Source organism: Mastigoproctus giganteus, chromosome 10, assembly GCF_048544385.1.
Source record: "Mastigoproctus giganteus isolate SK-2022 chromosome 10, ASM4854438v1, whole genome shotgun sequence".
NCBI classification, from domain to species: domain Eukaryota; kingdom Metazoa; phylum Arthropoda; class Arachnida; order Uropygi; family Thelyphonidae; genus Mastigoproctus; species Mastigoproctus giganteus.
Window position 1 is genome coordinate 145,829,264 of NC_143584.1, and position 18,825 is coordinate 145,848,088.

At 35.5% G+C, this 18,825-nt stretch overlaps 1 protein-coding gene across 2 annotated transcripts in view; it reads right to left on the reverse strand.

Moving 5' to 3' along the window:
* PAN2 (PAN2-PAN3 deadenylation complex catalytic subunit PAN2) overlaps nt 1-18,825 on the reverse strand; it is a 588,859-nt gene that overhangs the window by 455,700 nt on the left and 114,334 nt on the right. For both annotated transcript variants that reach the window (XM_090383685.1, XM_090383686.1), the window contains exons 7-8: nt 10,896-11,040; nt 69-145 (exon numbers count right to left, since the gene is read on the reverse strand). In XM_090383685.1, coding sequence (XP_090239811.1) covers nt 69-145; nt 10,896-11,040 — 222 coding nt within the window. The remainder of the gene's footprint in view (nt 1-68; nt 146-10,895; nt 11,041-18,825) is intronic.

Here is an 18,825-nt window from a genome sequence, read left to right on the forward strand (position 1 = left end):
TCCTCATAATCAAATCTTGGATTGCAAAATGCTCTTTAACATCCATAATAAGTACAAATTAAACTTACTGAATCTGCAAACTCAGTTGGACGGCTAAATGCATTAAAGGTTACCTCATCACTTGCACCATACAGATGAATATAACCTGCACCAAAATCGAGAAAACCATTTTCAAAATTATTATAAAACGTTATTCTTTTTAAAGAACAATAATTCCCTGCCAACTGCAGTGATTATATTGCGATTTAACACATGATCAACAAAACTGTGATTGGCAAGTGATAAGATCTATGGGAAACTGGAGATGAGGTAAAGTGATCCTTGTAGCATCACTCACATCACTTTATGAATAGAAGTCACATCTAAAATTTTAAAAATTTGTTTGTTTAGTACTAAAATGTAAAGCCATTTATGAGGTGAGAGTTACTGATACTCACCCATACATCCTGCACAACAGGGAGATAAAATTAGCCAAAGCTGTTCAAAGCTATTCAGTAATGGATATTCATGACTGAATACCATGGTTGACAAAACTGCAGTTGGTGAGGGACTATTGTAATTATGAATATTTATTTATTAAATGAATAAACTTCAATACTAAATTAAGTAAAAATATAATCAACATCTACAACATTGAAAGTTCTTAGTTCTTCTGCACAGAAAAACTGTGACTTATCAACCTGAATTATGATGCCATTATTATTTTTAAATTGCCTGCCACAGAAATATGAAATATTTTGGGATTTTTCTGAAAATGCATTACCATGGAATACCATTCCCTGCTAGGCTTAATGATAAAACTACTACAAATTCTTGAAAACAGCCGTCTGTCTGTTTGAGAAAAAAAGATAAGCAATGCCCACACTGATTTTGCTGTAAGTTTTTTTTTTTTTTTTTTTTTTTTTTTGTTATTTTGGGGATTTTTTGGTGCACTGACTATGTGTTCATAATACACCAGTTCACATGGCAATCCAGTTCCTATTGTTCAGTGTGTGTGTGTGTGTGTGTGTGTGTGTGTGTGCGCGTGTGCGTGCATTGCTAGCTGATCATGTTGGATTGTTTAAAATAAACTATGGCTGCTAAAGCCAGAAATCAGTATTATGATGGCTGTAAAGTGCACATCTTTTGTGGTCAGCTCATTTTATAAAATGAAACACCTGCATTTTGGTTAAAAAAAAAAAAAAAAATACAGCCTCATCCAACAAATTGGCTCAGTCATAGTGTGAAAACAAATCCCATAAATAAAAATTTCCTCCAAAACTGAACTTAGACTTTTTTTTTTTTTACAATGAAGTGCAATAAATGCAGTTGTAGCCACAATAATAACTGAAAAGAGTTAATTAAAAAAAAAGTCAGCCCTCATCAATGTATCTTAAATTACAAATCCCTATTTATAAGTGTGTTAATTTTTTAAGTGTTTACTATGCTGGTACACTTTTATACAAGGGTTTTCACTTGCATTTCTGTAAAAGGATGTTCTTCCTCCTTTTAAAAGTAAATTGTTAAAATTTGTTTTCACTGCACAGTAGTACAGATGATTTGACAGCTTTCTTTCAGAAACAAACAAATTTAGAGAACACTATTTGTTGAAAGTAAATAGACAATGTACATAAATTCAAACCACAGTTCATTTTGAAACAATCAACTTAGAAGAAGTCATGAACAACAGTATGTTTTTCACTTTATCATTAAAAACTTTGATGGCACATTTTAATCACATTCAAATAACTTTACTGAGTTCAAACATTTAAAAAAAAATTCACCAGGCATTTACACCAGGCATGGTGTAAATTTAGTGTGCTGCACATACCCAAAAAAGTTACAGAACAGACCAAAAAATACAAAGGCACAAATACTGAGATTTTAGTATTAATATTAATTTACCTGGAACTTCTGTTCCAGGTAAATTAATGGAGGCACTGGTTAAAGAAGCACTGCAGGATCATCTAGACAAGAATTCAGTTATAGCTCAGACGCAGCATGGTTTTGTTAACGGCAGGTCTTGCCTGACCAATTTGATTGGATACTATGATGTAGTCACAAAAGAACTGGATGCAGGGAATAACTTTGATATTATATATTTGGATCGTAGAAAGGCTTTTGATACTGTTGCACATGGAAGACTGCTGCACAAATTGGAGCAATGTGGCACTGGAGGCAAATTGCTGCTATGGATAAGGGGATGGTTGAGTGGCAGAAGACAGAGAGTGGTAATCAATGGACACTGCTCAACGTGGACTAATGTTATTAGTGGAGTTCCTCAGGATTCAGTGTTGGGTCCGTTGTTGTTTTCGGTGTTTATGAATGATATTGATGATGGGATATCAAGTTTAATATCCAAGTTTGCAGATGATACAAAGTTGGCAGGGTTGTTAAGGACACCACTGACGCTATGCTGCTGCAACAGGATCTGGAAAGGTTGAACAGATGGGCTGAGAGGTGGCAAATGAAGTTTAACATTGACAAATGTAAAGTACTACATATGGGAAACAGTAACCCCAGAGCAATGTATCAACTCTGCGGTACTACACTGACAGTGGTGGAGAATGAAAAGAACCTGGAGGTAATTGTGCAGGCAGATATGAAGTTCTCTGAGCAGTGCAGACGAGCTGCAAGAGTAGCTCATGGAGTATTGTCAATGATATACAGGAATTTTTCTAGCAGGGATAAGGAGGTGATTATTCCCTTGTATAAGGCAATGGTTAGGCCACATCTTGAGTACTGTATACAGGTCTGGAGGCCTCATTTCAAGAAGGATGTAGAGCTGCTGGAACGGGTACAGAGAAGGGCAACAAGATTAGTGAATGGAACAAAGGGTTGCTCTTACAAAGAAAGGCTTAAGTTTTGCAAATTACAGAGTCTGGAGACTAGGCACCGGCGAGGTGATCTGATAGAGGTGTATAAGGCTTTGAATGGTTTGAGCATGCTCAATGCCAATGGGATTCTTCATCTTGCTCAGAATAATCAGCTCAGAGGGCATAAATTCATATTGAGGAAGGACGGATGTCGGATAGATGTGCGGAAATTTGCCTTTGGCCAGCGGGTGGTTGGTTGGTGGAACCGACTTCCATCACTTGTTGTTGAAGTTGATAGCCTAAACAAATTTAAGGCTCAACTGGACAGGTATTTCGAGCGAACGGAGGGGTGAAATGGGAGTGGTGTGTTTTTTTTTTTTTTATGGCTGATGCTGAATAAGCTTGCTTTCTTGCATCATATGCCTCTACTAATACTAATGCTAATATTAATAGTGGCTAATGATGCAAGAAAACAAGCTTATACAAAATCAACCAAAAAAAATCCTGATGTCCCTGGACTCGGCATTGTAAGTGGATCGTGAAGCAACCATAATTTAAGTAAAATTTGAACTTCACAAAGATTATGAAATTTAAATTTACAATATATTACACAAAATATTGCAGAAATTAAACTGTTAACAAAACTTAAATCACTAAAGAAGTTAAATTTAAGCTACCAAACGAAAGTTATGAAATTCCTGCGAAAATATCAATAACAAAGGAAGACTATCTGAATATTAAGCTGTAGCTTTCCAAATACTTTACAAATTTAAACTTATAATATACCATAGAATTTAAATTAACAGAGTATTACGGAAATTATACTGCTGACAAAACTTTTAACTACTAGTGAAATTAAATTTAAGCTACCCAAAGAAAGTTACGAAGTTCCCACCAAAATATTAATAGCAAAGGCTCTCAAATATTAAGCTGTAGATTTCCAAATACTTATCTAAATACAAAAATAAACTAACCTGCATAACTATAGGAATTGAAAGTATATATTAACTACAGTTTAGTATATTAAAATTAAAAAAAACCTCAAAATTATTTCAAAAAATAACCTGAAATGAAGAGTTCAGAAATACACTGCCACATCTCAATCCCAGATCAAAGTAGATAGGTTCCATCAGCCCCAGATGACTTATTTATTATTAGCCTCAACAATTTCTCTTTTTCTTCCTTATTGCATTCCTGTCAAGATGATACTAGAATATTTCTTTAACCAGACTCAATTATTTTCCTTGGAAGAGAAGTTAAGTTACTCACTTAACACTTTGATCCTCATTTGTGAATAGGAGATATACAAAGGGTACTAGGAAAGTTTTGCAATATGACGCAACAGTGAATCACAGGAAGCTGCTTGTTGCTGCATGTTGAGACATGTTCATACGTGCATAGTAGCCGCCGCGCCAAGTCGATGGGCTCAGTTATTCATTAGTAGTGAGAGTGTAAAGTGCTTGCGATGGCATCGTGGTCATGAAATGAGATAAGGACAGTTTTGCGGTATAATTTCGTGCTGGTTTAACCATAGACCAGTGCTTAGAAGAAATGACTCTTGCACTAGATGATGATTGTCCACATCGTACAACGATATTCAGGTGGTATAGAGAATTCCAAAGGGGAAATTTCACTCTGGAGGATTCTGTGAGGCCGGGAAGGCCACGAACGTCAGTTACGGAGGAAAACGTTACTGCTGTGAGGAAAATGCTTGACGAAAACAGGCGAGTGACCTACCAACAGATAGAGGATACTTTGGGCCTAAATGCACCAGCAATTCGTTCAATTCTGCAAGATCACTTGCACGTGAAGAAACTTTGTTCTCTCTGGGTGCCGCATCAACTGACTGAAGAGCAGATGACACGACGTGTGACTTGGTGCCGGGAGATGTTAAAGTTTGATAAGGGACAATCTCGGTATGTGAACAACATCGTGACAGGTGACGAGACTTGGCTGTACTATTACGATCTGCCGACCAAGGCTCAAAACAAAGTTTGGGTCTTTGATGATGACGACACACCCGTAATTGTCAGAAAATCCCGATCGGTAAAGAAGAAAATGATAGCTGTATTTTTCAAATCGAGTGGAATTGTGGAACACGTCGTTTTGGACACGCAGAAGACAGTCACAGCTAAGTGGTATACTGAACAATGCCTGCCTAAAGTCATTGGATCTATGAAGAACCTGCGGCCAAAGTAAAGAATGGACACCTCGTACCACCATCACGATAATGCTCCAGCTTACCGCGCCAAAGGCTGCACCGAATATTTGACCACGACAGGACTGAAACTTCTCGAGCATCCTCCCTACAGACCAGACCTTGCTCCCTGCGACTTTGCACTGTTCCCGCATGTGAAAATGAAGCTAAAAGGGAGGCGGTTTTCCAGTGATGAGGACCTTCTACGGGCTTGGGACAACGAGTGTGCTTTACTCCCTAGTGAAACTTGGCAGAACTGGTTTAAAGATTGGTTTCGGAGGATGGAGAGGTGTATTGAATGTAGAGGAAATTACTTTGAAAAAATTAAATAAACAAAGCTGTATTGCAAAACTTTCCTAGTACCCTTTGTATTTCCACATCTTCAATCAATAAGAATCTCCCCTGAATCCAAGGATTCTCTAATAATTATGGGCAAATGCTTGCTCACCTCTCTTACTCTTTTAACATAAATGAAGGGATGCATCGGCCCCAGGTACCTTATTTAATTTTAGCTGCAACAATTTTGCTTCCTCAATCTTCTCATTTATCATAAAATCTCAGTTAACATTTAGCCCCCATTATAACTTAATATAATTCTGGTATTACATCCCTAAATACTTATTTACACATGAATAGAGAGGCAAAATATTTATTTTTTCACACCTGAACAGGATCATCAATATTCATGTCACTAATATCTAGTGAGCCAATGTGATACATCCCTTTCCTTCTAGTGTTAACATAAGCAAAGCATTCTTTGCTACTTTTCTTTGAATTCTTAGCCAGAGGCTTCTCATAATCTGCCTTAGCTTGCCTAATCCCCTTGGTGACTTGATTACAGACTACTTTTTATTTATTGGAGGTGTCCAGGTCTCCTGATAACTGATCAGGCCATGCCTCTTTCTTTTTTATTCTCTGCCACTAGTCATCAGTTCATCTGACATTAGGTCTAAATCTTGATAAAAAAAAAAAAAAAAAAAAAAAAAGTAGCTCCTATGTTTACTTCCCTGAATGCTTCCTATTTAGAATTTGCAGTTGGCAACATCACCAGCTGTCGCCCTGAAAACAATTTAAAAACTAAGACCATTATAGTCACCTTTACAAGAGCAAAATTACAAAAAGCAAAATCTCTTAAATTAACAGTAGTCATATCTTTACAATAAATTAAATTCCGAATCACTATATTATGTCACCGTCACTGACACTTAGTGGTTCCTTTATCTGGAGATTCTTAATGCACAAGGGTTGCTGCTAGAGTACTACTTTCTCTTGTTACCTAACATGCTGCTGTAGAAAACAGTCACCCAATAAATACAGAAGAACGTATTTGATGTTTGTTATTTGGTTTTTAAGAGCATTAGCAACTAAGGTCATATTGCTCCAGGGATATGCGGTGGTCATTCCCGACCTTTCCGCATCCTCCGTATTTGGTGGTGACGGGCTCGAACCCCGGTCTAATCAAGAAGCATGTGCTACACACTGCTGTTCCTTCCCACCTGGCTACGGAGGTGCCTAAATAAATAAATACAGAACAGTTCTGCTACTGTGTGAGTAGCAAACCAATTTTAGGAAGGATGTGGATCTATTGGAACAGGAGCAATGAAGAGCATCAAGCTTAGTGAGAGGAACAAAAGGGTGCTCTTACCGAGAAAGGCTTCAGTTCTGCAAATTATTGAATCTGGAAGCTAAGCACCTGCAAGGAAACCAAATTGAGGTGTTTAAAGCTTTGAATGGATTCAGTGGATTTCTGGTGAGTTGCTCAGACTGCATACGAGAAGGCATAAATTCAAATGGAGAATAGATGGATGTAGAATAAATGTGCAGAAGATTGGCTTCATCCAGCAAGTAGTTGACTGCAGGAACAAACTTTCATCTGGCATTGTAGAAGTGAATAGACTGGATAAATTCAAGGAAGAACTAGACAGACTATATGGTAATATGGAAAGTGTGTGTATGTGTGCACGCATGTGTGTGCACACATACACACATGTGCATGTGCGTGTTTAGCTGATGCTGTATAAACTTGCATTCTTCCATTATTTTACTGCACTGGTCACCCACATCAACTGGGTGCACTGTCTTAGATTTTATGTGCTTCTTAACCAAGAACATAACCCCCACCCTCCTGTCTTATCTGTCCCTCCTGTACACACTGTAATGACCACTTTAAATTACACATCCCTTTAGTCTGATAGCACTATATTTTTGATATCCCTACAATGTCTACATTTGATAACTTAACCAGTACTTCAAATTCATAAAATCTATTTACTGTGCTCCTAGCATTGGTGTACAAAAAAGTATACATTCCTGTTTTTGCTCTTAATAACCTTAGTTATTAATAGTAAAATTAATACATGTGCCATGTGAAGACACAGATCATATATTAATATGTTCCGCGAGAACCCCCCAGCAGGCCTTGTAATCCTCAGCACTATTCCTTCCAGGCTGCTGCAAGTCCCAACAGAAGCAGTGCATGAATCACATTCAGCACCATTTGCAGCTTAATCCATGTTAATCAATTAGTCTATTTATTCCTCCCCCCAAAGGTAGCAGTTTACCAAGCCACCTAACACTGCCTTGATAGCAACAGCAAATATAACAACAAGTATAACAACATTATGCTATACTATTTCAGATTATACACCAGCAGTACAATATCATTACTTTATGTACTATGTGATACAGTGATGTTATAAAATCATGTTTGCTTTATTATAAATTTATAGTTCTCAGAATTAATAAAAGCTTCTAGAAAATCCTTCTAATATTATTTATGCTCCTGCATAACTAAAGTGATACAAAATAGCTGTTGTTGGTTTAGGAATTTATTAGGTGCATCAGAAACTATGGCCATAGTGTGCAAATACAAAATAGCATTTATATCTTTCTTATATTCAGTGAACAATAGTGGCAGAATCCTTTCCCACTTCAATTTTCTTTTTAAAACAATTCTGAGAGCAGTAAGAAACAATTACACGTACTATATCAAATAAACACAAATGATAAATAAGTACTAATTTTAAAGCAATGTATAACTATAAAGCTATTAAATTTTAAGAAATACAAAGACTACTTAGCAATTTGAAATTCACTGCTAGTTCATTTTTAATTTCTCACACATGATAACAAGATTGCTAAGTTTTGCTTTTGCAATCATTACAGTTCAACATGTATATGCTATTCATTAAAATAAGCATTATGTTGTTTATTATGTATAATTGTATATAAATAAACAATTATACATAATATACATAAAAAATTAAATTTTACATATACAGCAGGGCCCCACTATATGGTGTTCTGCTTCTCGGCATTCCACTAATACGGCAGTTTCCAATTATATCCATGTTCGTTATGTTCACCACATGTTCCGCTTTTTCGGTGTTTTTCTGCATGACATACACAAAAGCGAGTCCGAGACTGGCATCACACGCCATTTTATCGTCACTGATTCAGTCTATTAAAGGCATTTTAGTGCTCTATGTCTCTCTGTATTCTGGTAACTTTTCAAACATTTTAAAGTTATTATACTGTATTATATATATTTTTGTGCTAATTACAATGGCATCTTAGTGTAGTACTAGTGAGAAAAAAAAGAAGTCTTAAGCCTCTTACTTTAAATGCCAAGTTATAAATGATTAAACTAGATGAGCAAGGTATGACCTGAGATAGGTCGTAAGCTAGGTTTGGCTCACCAAACAGTTAGTACAATTGTGAACACTAAGGAGAAAGTGTTGAAGGAAATTAAAAGTTATATTGTTACATGAAAAACTTTTACTGATATGGATTGAAGATCAAACCAGTCACAACATGCCTTTAAGCCGAGCCATCATCCAGGACAAGGTCCTAAGTCTTTTCAATGCTATGAAGGCTGAGAGAGACGTGAGGAAGCTGCTGAGGATAAATTCGAAACTAGCAGAGGCTGGTTTAATAGGTTTAAGGAAAGAGGTGCAGGATGAAGCAGCTAGTGCTGATACAGTAGCTGCAGAAAGTTATCCATGTGAGCTTTCTAAGATCATTGAAGGTAGTGGATATACTAAGCAGCAGATTTTCAATGTGGACGAAATGGCCCTAAATTGAAAGAAGATGCCGTCTAGGACTTTTATTGCTAGAGGAGAAGAAAATGCCTGGCTTCAAAGCTGCAAAAAGATAGGCTAACTCTCTTGTTAGGGGCTAATGCAGCTGGTGATTGCAAGTTAAAACCTATGATGATTTATCACTCAGAAAATCCTAGGGCCCTAAAGAACTATGCAAAAGCTAGCCTCGCTGTTTATTATAAATCTAATTCAAAAACTTGGATGACTGGCGATCATTTCTTAAATTGGTTCATATCCTTTTAATTTTCAATTTTTCCTGATAGCAAAGAATGAGTACCAGCACCTATTTTTTTTTACAAAAAAAGCGCTGGGTAAAGGCATAAAGAAAACTATAAGGTACACTTTTTAACATGTTTTGTCTATATATTTTTCTCAAGTAATAGCTAAATAAGTTAATATTTCTCAATTAAGTAAATTTTTTTCAAGTAATATCTAAACAGGTCAAAAAGCAAAGAAAATACACTGACCTACCATTAATATCCAGACATCCCTCTGCAACATGTGTCAGAAACAATTACAAATATGTTTTTAGGCCTTTGAAGAGACAGTAGTATGACTGTGAATCATACCATGATCAATAGAGTTAACAGACTTCCAGTGCAAAATGATAATAGGGTGCCATATAAGAAATCACTCTGTGTGTGACAGTTCAATGGCTGAAGATCCTAGGTCAAGAACTGGTGATGTGATTTGCAGATGAAAGTAGAGTTGTGTTGAAACTGTCAACCTGAAAACCTCTGAAGCTGACAGAACACAATAGGAGAGCCTTGAAAAGAATCATCTGCTCTTAACACAGACCCTCAGTGAGGCAACTGGGACATGTCAGCACCAGTACAATATGCAAAATGTACAGGATAATGCATGAATATGGGTTACCATGATCATGCAGCCTTGTTGTTGTGATATTTTCTGGTGCAAAGGCTACTTAGGTCATATTGGTCCTGTGGTCTTTCACAGGACCAATGGACTGCTGTGCTTTTGAGTGACAAGTCAAGGTACATGGACTACCAACCTGACAGTTATACATGGGTGTAGAAGATGCCCAAATAAAAGCCACTTGCAGACTGTATCATTCCAACAATGAAGTTTGGTAGAAATAGTCAGATGGTGTAGGGCTGTTTTTCAGGGTTTGGCCTGAACCTAAACACCATCAGTTATTTTGGGCAAAACCACAAATTCTGAGTTATACCTAGATGTCCTGGGCAATAATGCACTATCTATGCTGTGGTTCGAGAAGGCCCATACTAATATCAGCAGGGCAATGCTCCATATCATTGCTGCATTGTGATGGACTGGTTTGAGACATGACCATCAAAAAGTTGGAGTGGCTAGGCCAGAACCCTGACTTCAGTCCTCTAAAGAACCTCTGAGATGAACCGGATCACAGTCATCAGTGTGTGTGTGTGTGTGTGTGTGTGTGTGTGTGTGTGTGTGTGTGTGTGTGTGTGTGTGTGTGTGTGTGTGTGGAGAGAGAGACTGCTCAACAGAGATAAACTGGTCACTGCAAAGAAAATTCTAAACTTTTCTTTGCAGTTCTCTGTAAAAAGAAAATTTTACAGAGAACATTTGCAAAAAAACTGGTGGAATGTGTTCCACAGAGAGTAGAAGCTGCCATAAGAGCTAAAGGTTTTAGCATACATTATAAGTTTTAATGGCTATTTGTAGATACACAGCTGCCCGGATATTAATGGTAGGACAGTATATGCGTAATAGGGAGGAAGATATTTTTTTTGATGAAACTTGTACCAATCAATACTGTGTTTTATTATTTTTTATAATAAAAATAATAAATAATATGCATACCAGCACCATCACCGAAGGCCAAGGCTTGACACGACGAGGAAGTTGTGAAAGTTAATAAACCAGCTCCACCTGTTTCAACTTGATGAAAGAAAAGTGATGGCTGCTGAGCGGAATCACCAGTATCAATCAACTGAAACTGCCCACTCTATATTAAAAGTTAAACTGAGTTTACTCATTCATCTCAAAATTTGATGCCTATTTTAATTCACAATATTTAAATTCTACATAAGTGCCTTCAAGGAATTCAGTGATAACAAAATAACATGATACTAGTGTTCTCAAAATTTTGCTTCAAAGCAAAATTTTGAGAACACCATAACACAATAACAGCATAACACAATAACAGCAAGCAGGAATAAAAATTTTAGGGATTCGATTTGGTGAGGGGAAAAAAATTCTAATGCAATCAAATATCTTAAATTCTTAAATATGGTTTTAAGCAATATAATATCAATTTATGGCTTCAAAACTCAAATCTTACAACAGATATAAGAAAGGGAGACTGCAGAAAAAAAACCAATAGTTTTTTTTTCCCCAGTGGAATGCAAGATGTGTGCAAGAAATAGGAAAAGTTATCAACTACAAGCAAAAGGAGGCTGTTGTTATTTGGTTTTTAGGAGCATTAGCAACTAAGGTCATATTGCTCCAGGGATATGCGGTGGTCATTCCCGACCTTTCCGCATCCTCCGTATTTGGTGGTGACGGGCTCGAACCCCGGTCTAATCAAGAAGCGTGTGCTATGCACTGCTGCTCCTGCCCACCTGGCTACGGAGGCGCCTGGCCCACATGTGTTAAAGAGAATGCTCCTGTTCGCTTCAATCATACTGCACAATTTCCCAATATAATAAGTTTGGTGTGTGAAATTGGCTGAGAAGGATTCGATGATCTTACATCGGCAGATATCGAAGAATTGTTAATTGATAAACCTCTTAGCGAAGACGAAATAGTGGAGATTGTTTCTGAAACTCTTGAAAGCAAAGAAGATAATGATCAAGATAATCCTACTTTTACTGCTGATATAATTAAAGAAGGTCTTAAACTGGCCAGTAATTTAGGCAATTATTTTGCCCATGATCCAAATGACGAACATGCTGGGAAGTTTTCACGTGAGCTTAAGTTGTTAATGTCTTCATACAGAGAATTATATTGTGACTTATCTAAAGCATCAACACAGCGATTAATAACTGAGTTCATGCCTAAAACTACTGAAACAACCAGTGGTACTTTTGTTCAAGACATGACAAAAAGAATAGCACAATTTGAGGCGCAAGTCGATGATGATAATACCCAATCTAGTAGTTCCAGTGATATTACAGTCTCACGAAAACGAAAGCTTTCGCATTTATTGTCTGAAACTGATAGCAAATAACATAATTTTTTTATAGAATCCTTAGCAAACTGAAATGAATATGTTTTTTTTTTTTTTAAGTTATTAAAATTCATTATATGTATGTGTGTTCTCCATGAAATGTAAATAAAAATCTTATGATCCTAACGAATTTAATGTTTGTTTGTTTTTTTCATTATTTTGCTTATATTTCAGGTTTGGAACAATCTTCACTTTTTCTATGGAGTCAGTAGTTCTTTTTACGCGAATTCTTTTTAAGCGTAATTTTTAGGAACGCATCTTTGCATAAAAAGAGGTTTAGGTGTATAATAAAACTAATACAATAAAAAATAATAAAATAAAATGCATAAAAAGAAAAAAGAAAAACTGCCTAAGTGATTCCCTTCTCACATAGGTAACTTATTTCAGCAAGTAACAACTAGCCTGGTAATGAATAAACAAAGTATTAATATCAACTGCATTTTATGGTCATGGACTGAACCACAGTCAATTCAAATACATGTACAACTGTACTCCCATGTTGACCACTTGGCTATGTCATGCCTTGTAAATAATGCATCCAAATCTGTGTCCAATTAAAAACCAAACAGCCATCATAACAGTGCCTCAATTTTAAATAATTAGTGGATTCACTTCTTGAAAATTACACTGGTTTAAAAGATATTAGCAACTTAGATTGACCAATGGATAGCAGTATCATCCCTAATGTGAGCATAAGTCTAGGCTGACTTGGCTGACTTTTAGCTGCTGTCACTGGAGGAACCAAAGTATCTTCAAAGACAAAAATTAAACAGAGGAAAGATGTATACAATTTCAAAATTACCTTCCACACTTTCAAAATTACCTTTCAAACTAAATATAATTTCACAACCTTTACTACTGTTATGCTTTCAGCTACAGTGATGGACAAAAAAACTAAAACTGCATCACTTGTGAATTTTGCAAATAATGTGTTTCGCGCTGCATTGTCGGTTGCAGAAATGTTCAAAATGCATATTAGACGGGATATATATATCTCTGTGAATGAAATCCAATAAAAAGACTCCACCTGACATACTTAACTGCCATAAATATCTTTCCAAAGGGTAAAATGCATAATTAATGGAAATATGAGAAATCATGCAAATGGCAATCATGACAACCAAACATACATTTTATTACATTTATGTGTACAAACTGAAATGACTAGTTAATGTAATAATATTATATACTATAAATCAGCAAAATAAGTCCTCGATATTTTGTTGTTCCTCCTCCAGCTGCAATTACAGCCTTGCAACGATCTGGCATAGAGTTAATCAACTTCTGGATATACGGTTGCCCAATTTCGTGGTACCACACCCTTATAATGCTCTCCTGCAGCTGAATCTTACTTGTTGGCTTCTTCTTCTTCTGAGTAATATTAGACAACATTATGTACCAGCAATTTTCAATAGGGTTCAAAGCTGGACAGTTGCCAGGTCAGTCCAACACTGTAATGCCAACATTTCTGAGATATGACTGCACCTCAAGGGCGAAAAACGAGAGAAAACATTGAGATGAGTATGTTTTAAGCCTTCTGAGACAAGAAGACAAACTCATCATTAAATCTAAATAGCATAAAACTTACCAATTTTGCTATGTGGCAAGGTGCTGAGTCCTGTTGAAAAATGCAGTTTTGGACGTCTGTGTAGTGATCCCTAATAACGGGTGTCAGGCACTCCTCCAAGATAGCAGTGTCAGTTTCTGCATTCATCGTTCTGTTAATAAACTTAATTCACCCCACCCCCCTTTGCTTGTTATGCATTCCCAGACCATCTGACTGGGGGGGGACTTTACAGTTGGTGGTGTTATGCAGTCAGGATAGTATGGCTCCAATTTTCGTCTTCTGATATATCGCTTCCCATCTGAACCATGCAGGTTGAATTTCGATTCGACAGAAAAGATGACGGTGTCCCATTACTCTTTTATCCATGAAACGTGCGTTTTAGTCCAAGTAAGTTGCTTCTTCCTCATTTGTTGGGTCAACAAAGGCTTCTTCTTGGGTCAATAGGCATGCAGACCACATTCTGAAAGGTATCTTTGGATAGTTCATGCACTTGTTTCAACACTAGAGGCTATCTCAAAGTTCAGTTTTAGATCAGGAGCACTAGCATGGCAATTACGAAGGCATAGCCGTTTCAAATATCAATCTTGAGAAGGCATAGTCACTCTCTTACAGCCTAATCCAGGTCTTCTCTTCACATCACTGTTTTTCCACGCTTTAATTTCAGCACCTGGGATACTGTTGACTGGTGGCAGCCTATTTTATCAGTGATAGCATGTGTAGAAAGTCCATCCTGAAACAGAGCAACAGCTACACTTTTTTTTCTTGGTGTCAACTGAACGTATGGAGCCATGCCTATACCTCTGCAAAACAGGATACCAATGAGCATGTATACCATTCCCATGCCATATTTATAGAAATGGCAGAAATATCAAATGAAATTACTGTCTGATGCAATAGAAGCATTATCTGACACAATACCTTTGCTTTGCCACAAACAAAGTGACTGTAATCAAACAATACCTTATAAGTTTCACTACAAATGTTACTTTTTTTAAGGTGATACAGTGTTTTGTCTGCCACTGTATATCTCTTTGTGAAACATGTATAGTACTATTATGTGCTAGAATAAAAATTGATTAGCAATATTTTGAGTAACAAAATTTTAAAAAATAAGGCTAGTGGGCTAACTACCCCTGTTCTTTGCATCTCAAACACTTTGTACATGTACTTTAGACACACTGTTTCAATACAAAAGACAACTACAAAAAATAATGCTTTTATTATGTAGCAGAGACATGTTAACAAGCTAACACTAAAACCAACAAAACATAAACGAATGAAAAATAAATTTTAAAAAAAATCTTTCATTTTAAGGCTTTAATAATTGCAGGTTTGTACAACGTATATCACATATCTCAACTGGTAAACAAAAATAGGAAATTATTTTAAAATAAATTTATTCCTTTCCTTCTAACTAATGATACAATTACATTCACACACACACACAAACTGAAAAAAAGTGTCTAGTGCACTAATCAGTAACCCAACTTGACCATTTGCACATGTGGATTTTTTTTTGGTTTTTTTTTTACATGCTGTTTCATACTCCAAAGACAACTACAATAAATAATGCTACACTACTATCATACAGAGAATAAAATTTAATAGACAATACTAAAACTAGTGAAGCATTTAATGAAAAAGAAAACTGGAAAAAAAACACTACTTTCAAGTGAAAAAACAAAGAGTGAAAATAAAAAATTGGGCCATTCATTTTGGTCTCTAATCAATCAAATTGCTATCAATCAAGGTCCTATCAAATTGCTGGAAAATCTACAGCATAACTACCAACTTTTAACTTTTGAAAAGCTGAAGATTGGATATCTGTAAGCAGAAAGAAAACAGGAGGGAAAAATCTTCACAAATCAAATCTTCACAAAAAACAGAAGGGAAAAAAGCTTTGTTGCAGAAAACAGGAATTCTTCACAAAAAGCAGGAGGAAAACAAGATTTTTCAGAAGCATGAGGTTTTTTAAAGACCAAACTGCATTAGAAATTAAATTTCACTGGAAAACATATAACATTTTATATTAAAATACAGCTAGAGGATCATTTACCATTACAGCATACAGCTGAGTTCTGCTATAATTCACATTTTCGCAACACGATTTTGCTCCAACGCGATTGATATATTAGGGAACAATGCAACTATAATGCAATTTTCATGTTGGCTCATGCACAATTTCATCTGCGAGTAACACCAGGTGAACGTAAAACCCAGCACTAAGCTGAATGTAGCGACCTGCGCAGCAATACATACAAGTTTATGAAGCTTAAAAAATGTCAAATCTGTGAGAGCTATATTTCCCATTTACTGTAATCGTATTGGTTGGAGACACTGTTATCAAACTTATCATTAGCTATATTCACAAGATTTTCTGTTCGAACAGAAATTTCGTGAGGCGGGATAGCGCGAGCAGAGGAGCACATTTCTGGAGGCCACTACCATAAAACAATTTGCAGTTCCCGGTTTATTGGGCTTTTCTGTTAGTACAGTCTAATTATAAACAGGTAGTAAATTCGATCTTATTGCATTTGCAATAATACCAAAAGCTGGAATTCTGTGGGTTTTTATGTTATGGTGAGATGTGTTTCCCCTTCCTCTTCAATTGTATAAAAAACATAAATAAATTTTCCAAATCTTCTCTTTTGTGTGTGTGTGCCGTGTTCATCATTATTGATTGATCATCTTTTTTTATTGTTTTAAATTTTACAATCCAAAAAAAATAAAATGTCAGTGAACAGAAATATCAAACAAAGTTCATATCTTATCAAGGTAAAGTGCTATAAATTTTATATAATAAAGTGCTATATTATATATTTATTTATTTATTAGAAATTTAAGATTTTTAAACCTGTGTTAGCAATATTATAGGGTTTCTAACTTTTTTTTACTGTTTTACTTACCAGACTGAACATTGTTTTTTGAGTGCTCTGCCCCATCCCTATTTTTCCCATAAGTCCTGTTGTTTTTAATGTGTGAAATACCATAACACAGAGATTTTTAGAACCACATACTGCATTATAGCAGAACTGACTGTACTTTCAAACATTAACTTACCTACGATTTTTCTGTTTGAGGATTTCTGTTCAGATTGCATGTTAGACATTTGATTACGACTACAATAAGAAAGATACTAATGAACATTTTGCTCTCTCTTCAGAAATGTTAAATCAAAATTTTGTTTATAACAATGCCACTGTGTTTACACTAAGCTGTCAACAGCATTTCCAAAACTTCACCACGAAGAGACCTAATATTCTCTCTCTCACATTCGGCACTGCTTTGAGGAATATTTAAAATGCCATGCACAACCTATAGGATAATTTGTCAAATTTCACGCTTTCTTGTGCACTTGTCCATTCCCTAACAATGTATGTTAATTTTTTTTTTCCCCAATTATTATGAAAGAACTGACTGAACATTATTATGGAAGAACTGTAAATTAAATTAGTGCATATTGTTCATTAAATAGAAATTTTTAAAGTGTATATACATAATTTTGAAACACCCTGTAAATATATACATGGTGTTGCAAAATTATGTATACACACTTTAAAAATTTATATTTAATGAATAATATGTACAAATGTAATTTTTTTTTGATACTTTGAAGACAAAAAACATTAATTTTTTTACAATAAAACTTCACTTTAATAGTTCAAAATGCCCTCCATCAGTATTAATGCATGCGTGGCATCTATCTTCAACAAATCTACATACTGAAATGCACAAATCAGGTGAAATGTTTTCTGCTGCTTGTTGAATTTTCATCCACAATTCCTACAATATTTGCAGTTTGTGACTGTAAACCCAATTTTTCAAGTATCCCCAAACAAAAAATCTAAAGGGGTGAGATCTGGTGACCTTGGAGGATATTCCTCGATGACCTATCCATTGATCATGAAATTCATTGTCAAGATAATTGCATACAGCTGTGCACAATTATTAATTCTTTCATCATTCTAAAAACACTTGTATGGTTTAAACCTAGCTCTTGTGAGCATTGTCTTGATTTTCTTGGGTTGCACAAGATTGCATTTCTTACAGCTTCAACATTTTCATTACTTCTTGATGTCCTCTTCCTGCCACATGCTAAGTTATTGATATTCTGAATAGTTCCATGCTCCTCAAATTTATCCTGCAAACGAATAATTGTTGAACATGTAGGAGCTTTTTTTCCATATTGTGATTTCCAAGCAAGCTGAACTTCATCGACATTTTCATGTATCCAATACCATTTTATAATTGCCTCTTTCTTTCTTCAAAAATTAATTGGGTACTCTCCATCGTTTTAGAGATATCTATAAAATAAAAAAAAAATTAAATTATTATAAAAAAATTGTCTACTTTTAAGCTACAAAATGAGTTGAAGAAAATTAAATTGGTGCATATTGTTCATCAAATATAAATTTTTAAAGTGTGTATACATAATTTTGAAACACCCTGTAAATATATCTTTATCTTCAATGACAGTGAGAATTGAGTACTGGAAAGTTTGTGGGTTATTTTTTTTTATTTATTTATTTATTTTTTTGCAACACCAATTCATTTCAGTTTGGTTCTTATTCTTCAAACAGAACTACTGAATAACAAACTGATTCTTCATATATGGTAAATATAAGTTAAATAATATTTACCTAAACCCCTCTGAAAACTCAGTTGGTAAATTTACTGCCACCTATGGATTAATTTATTAATCTTATTAATTTTCATTATTAATCAATTAAATTGTATTTAAACGGAAATCATGCCCCAGACCAAAGCAGTAAAGCAACAGGCACAAAGTAGCAGGAGTGTTAAGTAGCAGGCACAAAGTAGCAGGAGGCACAAAGTAGCAGGCAACAGGAATGCTATGGCTTAGGGGAGAACCGAAGAGGGCAATTCTTCAACAAATCACTGCCTAAAAAAATGTACAACTTGTGAAATGTTTGCAGGCCTTTCTGGAACAGGACATTATCCAGCCAAGGAGGGTCTGTGTGTGTGTGTGTGTG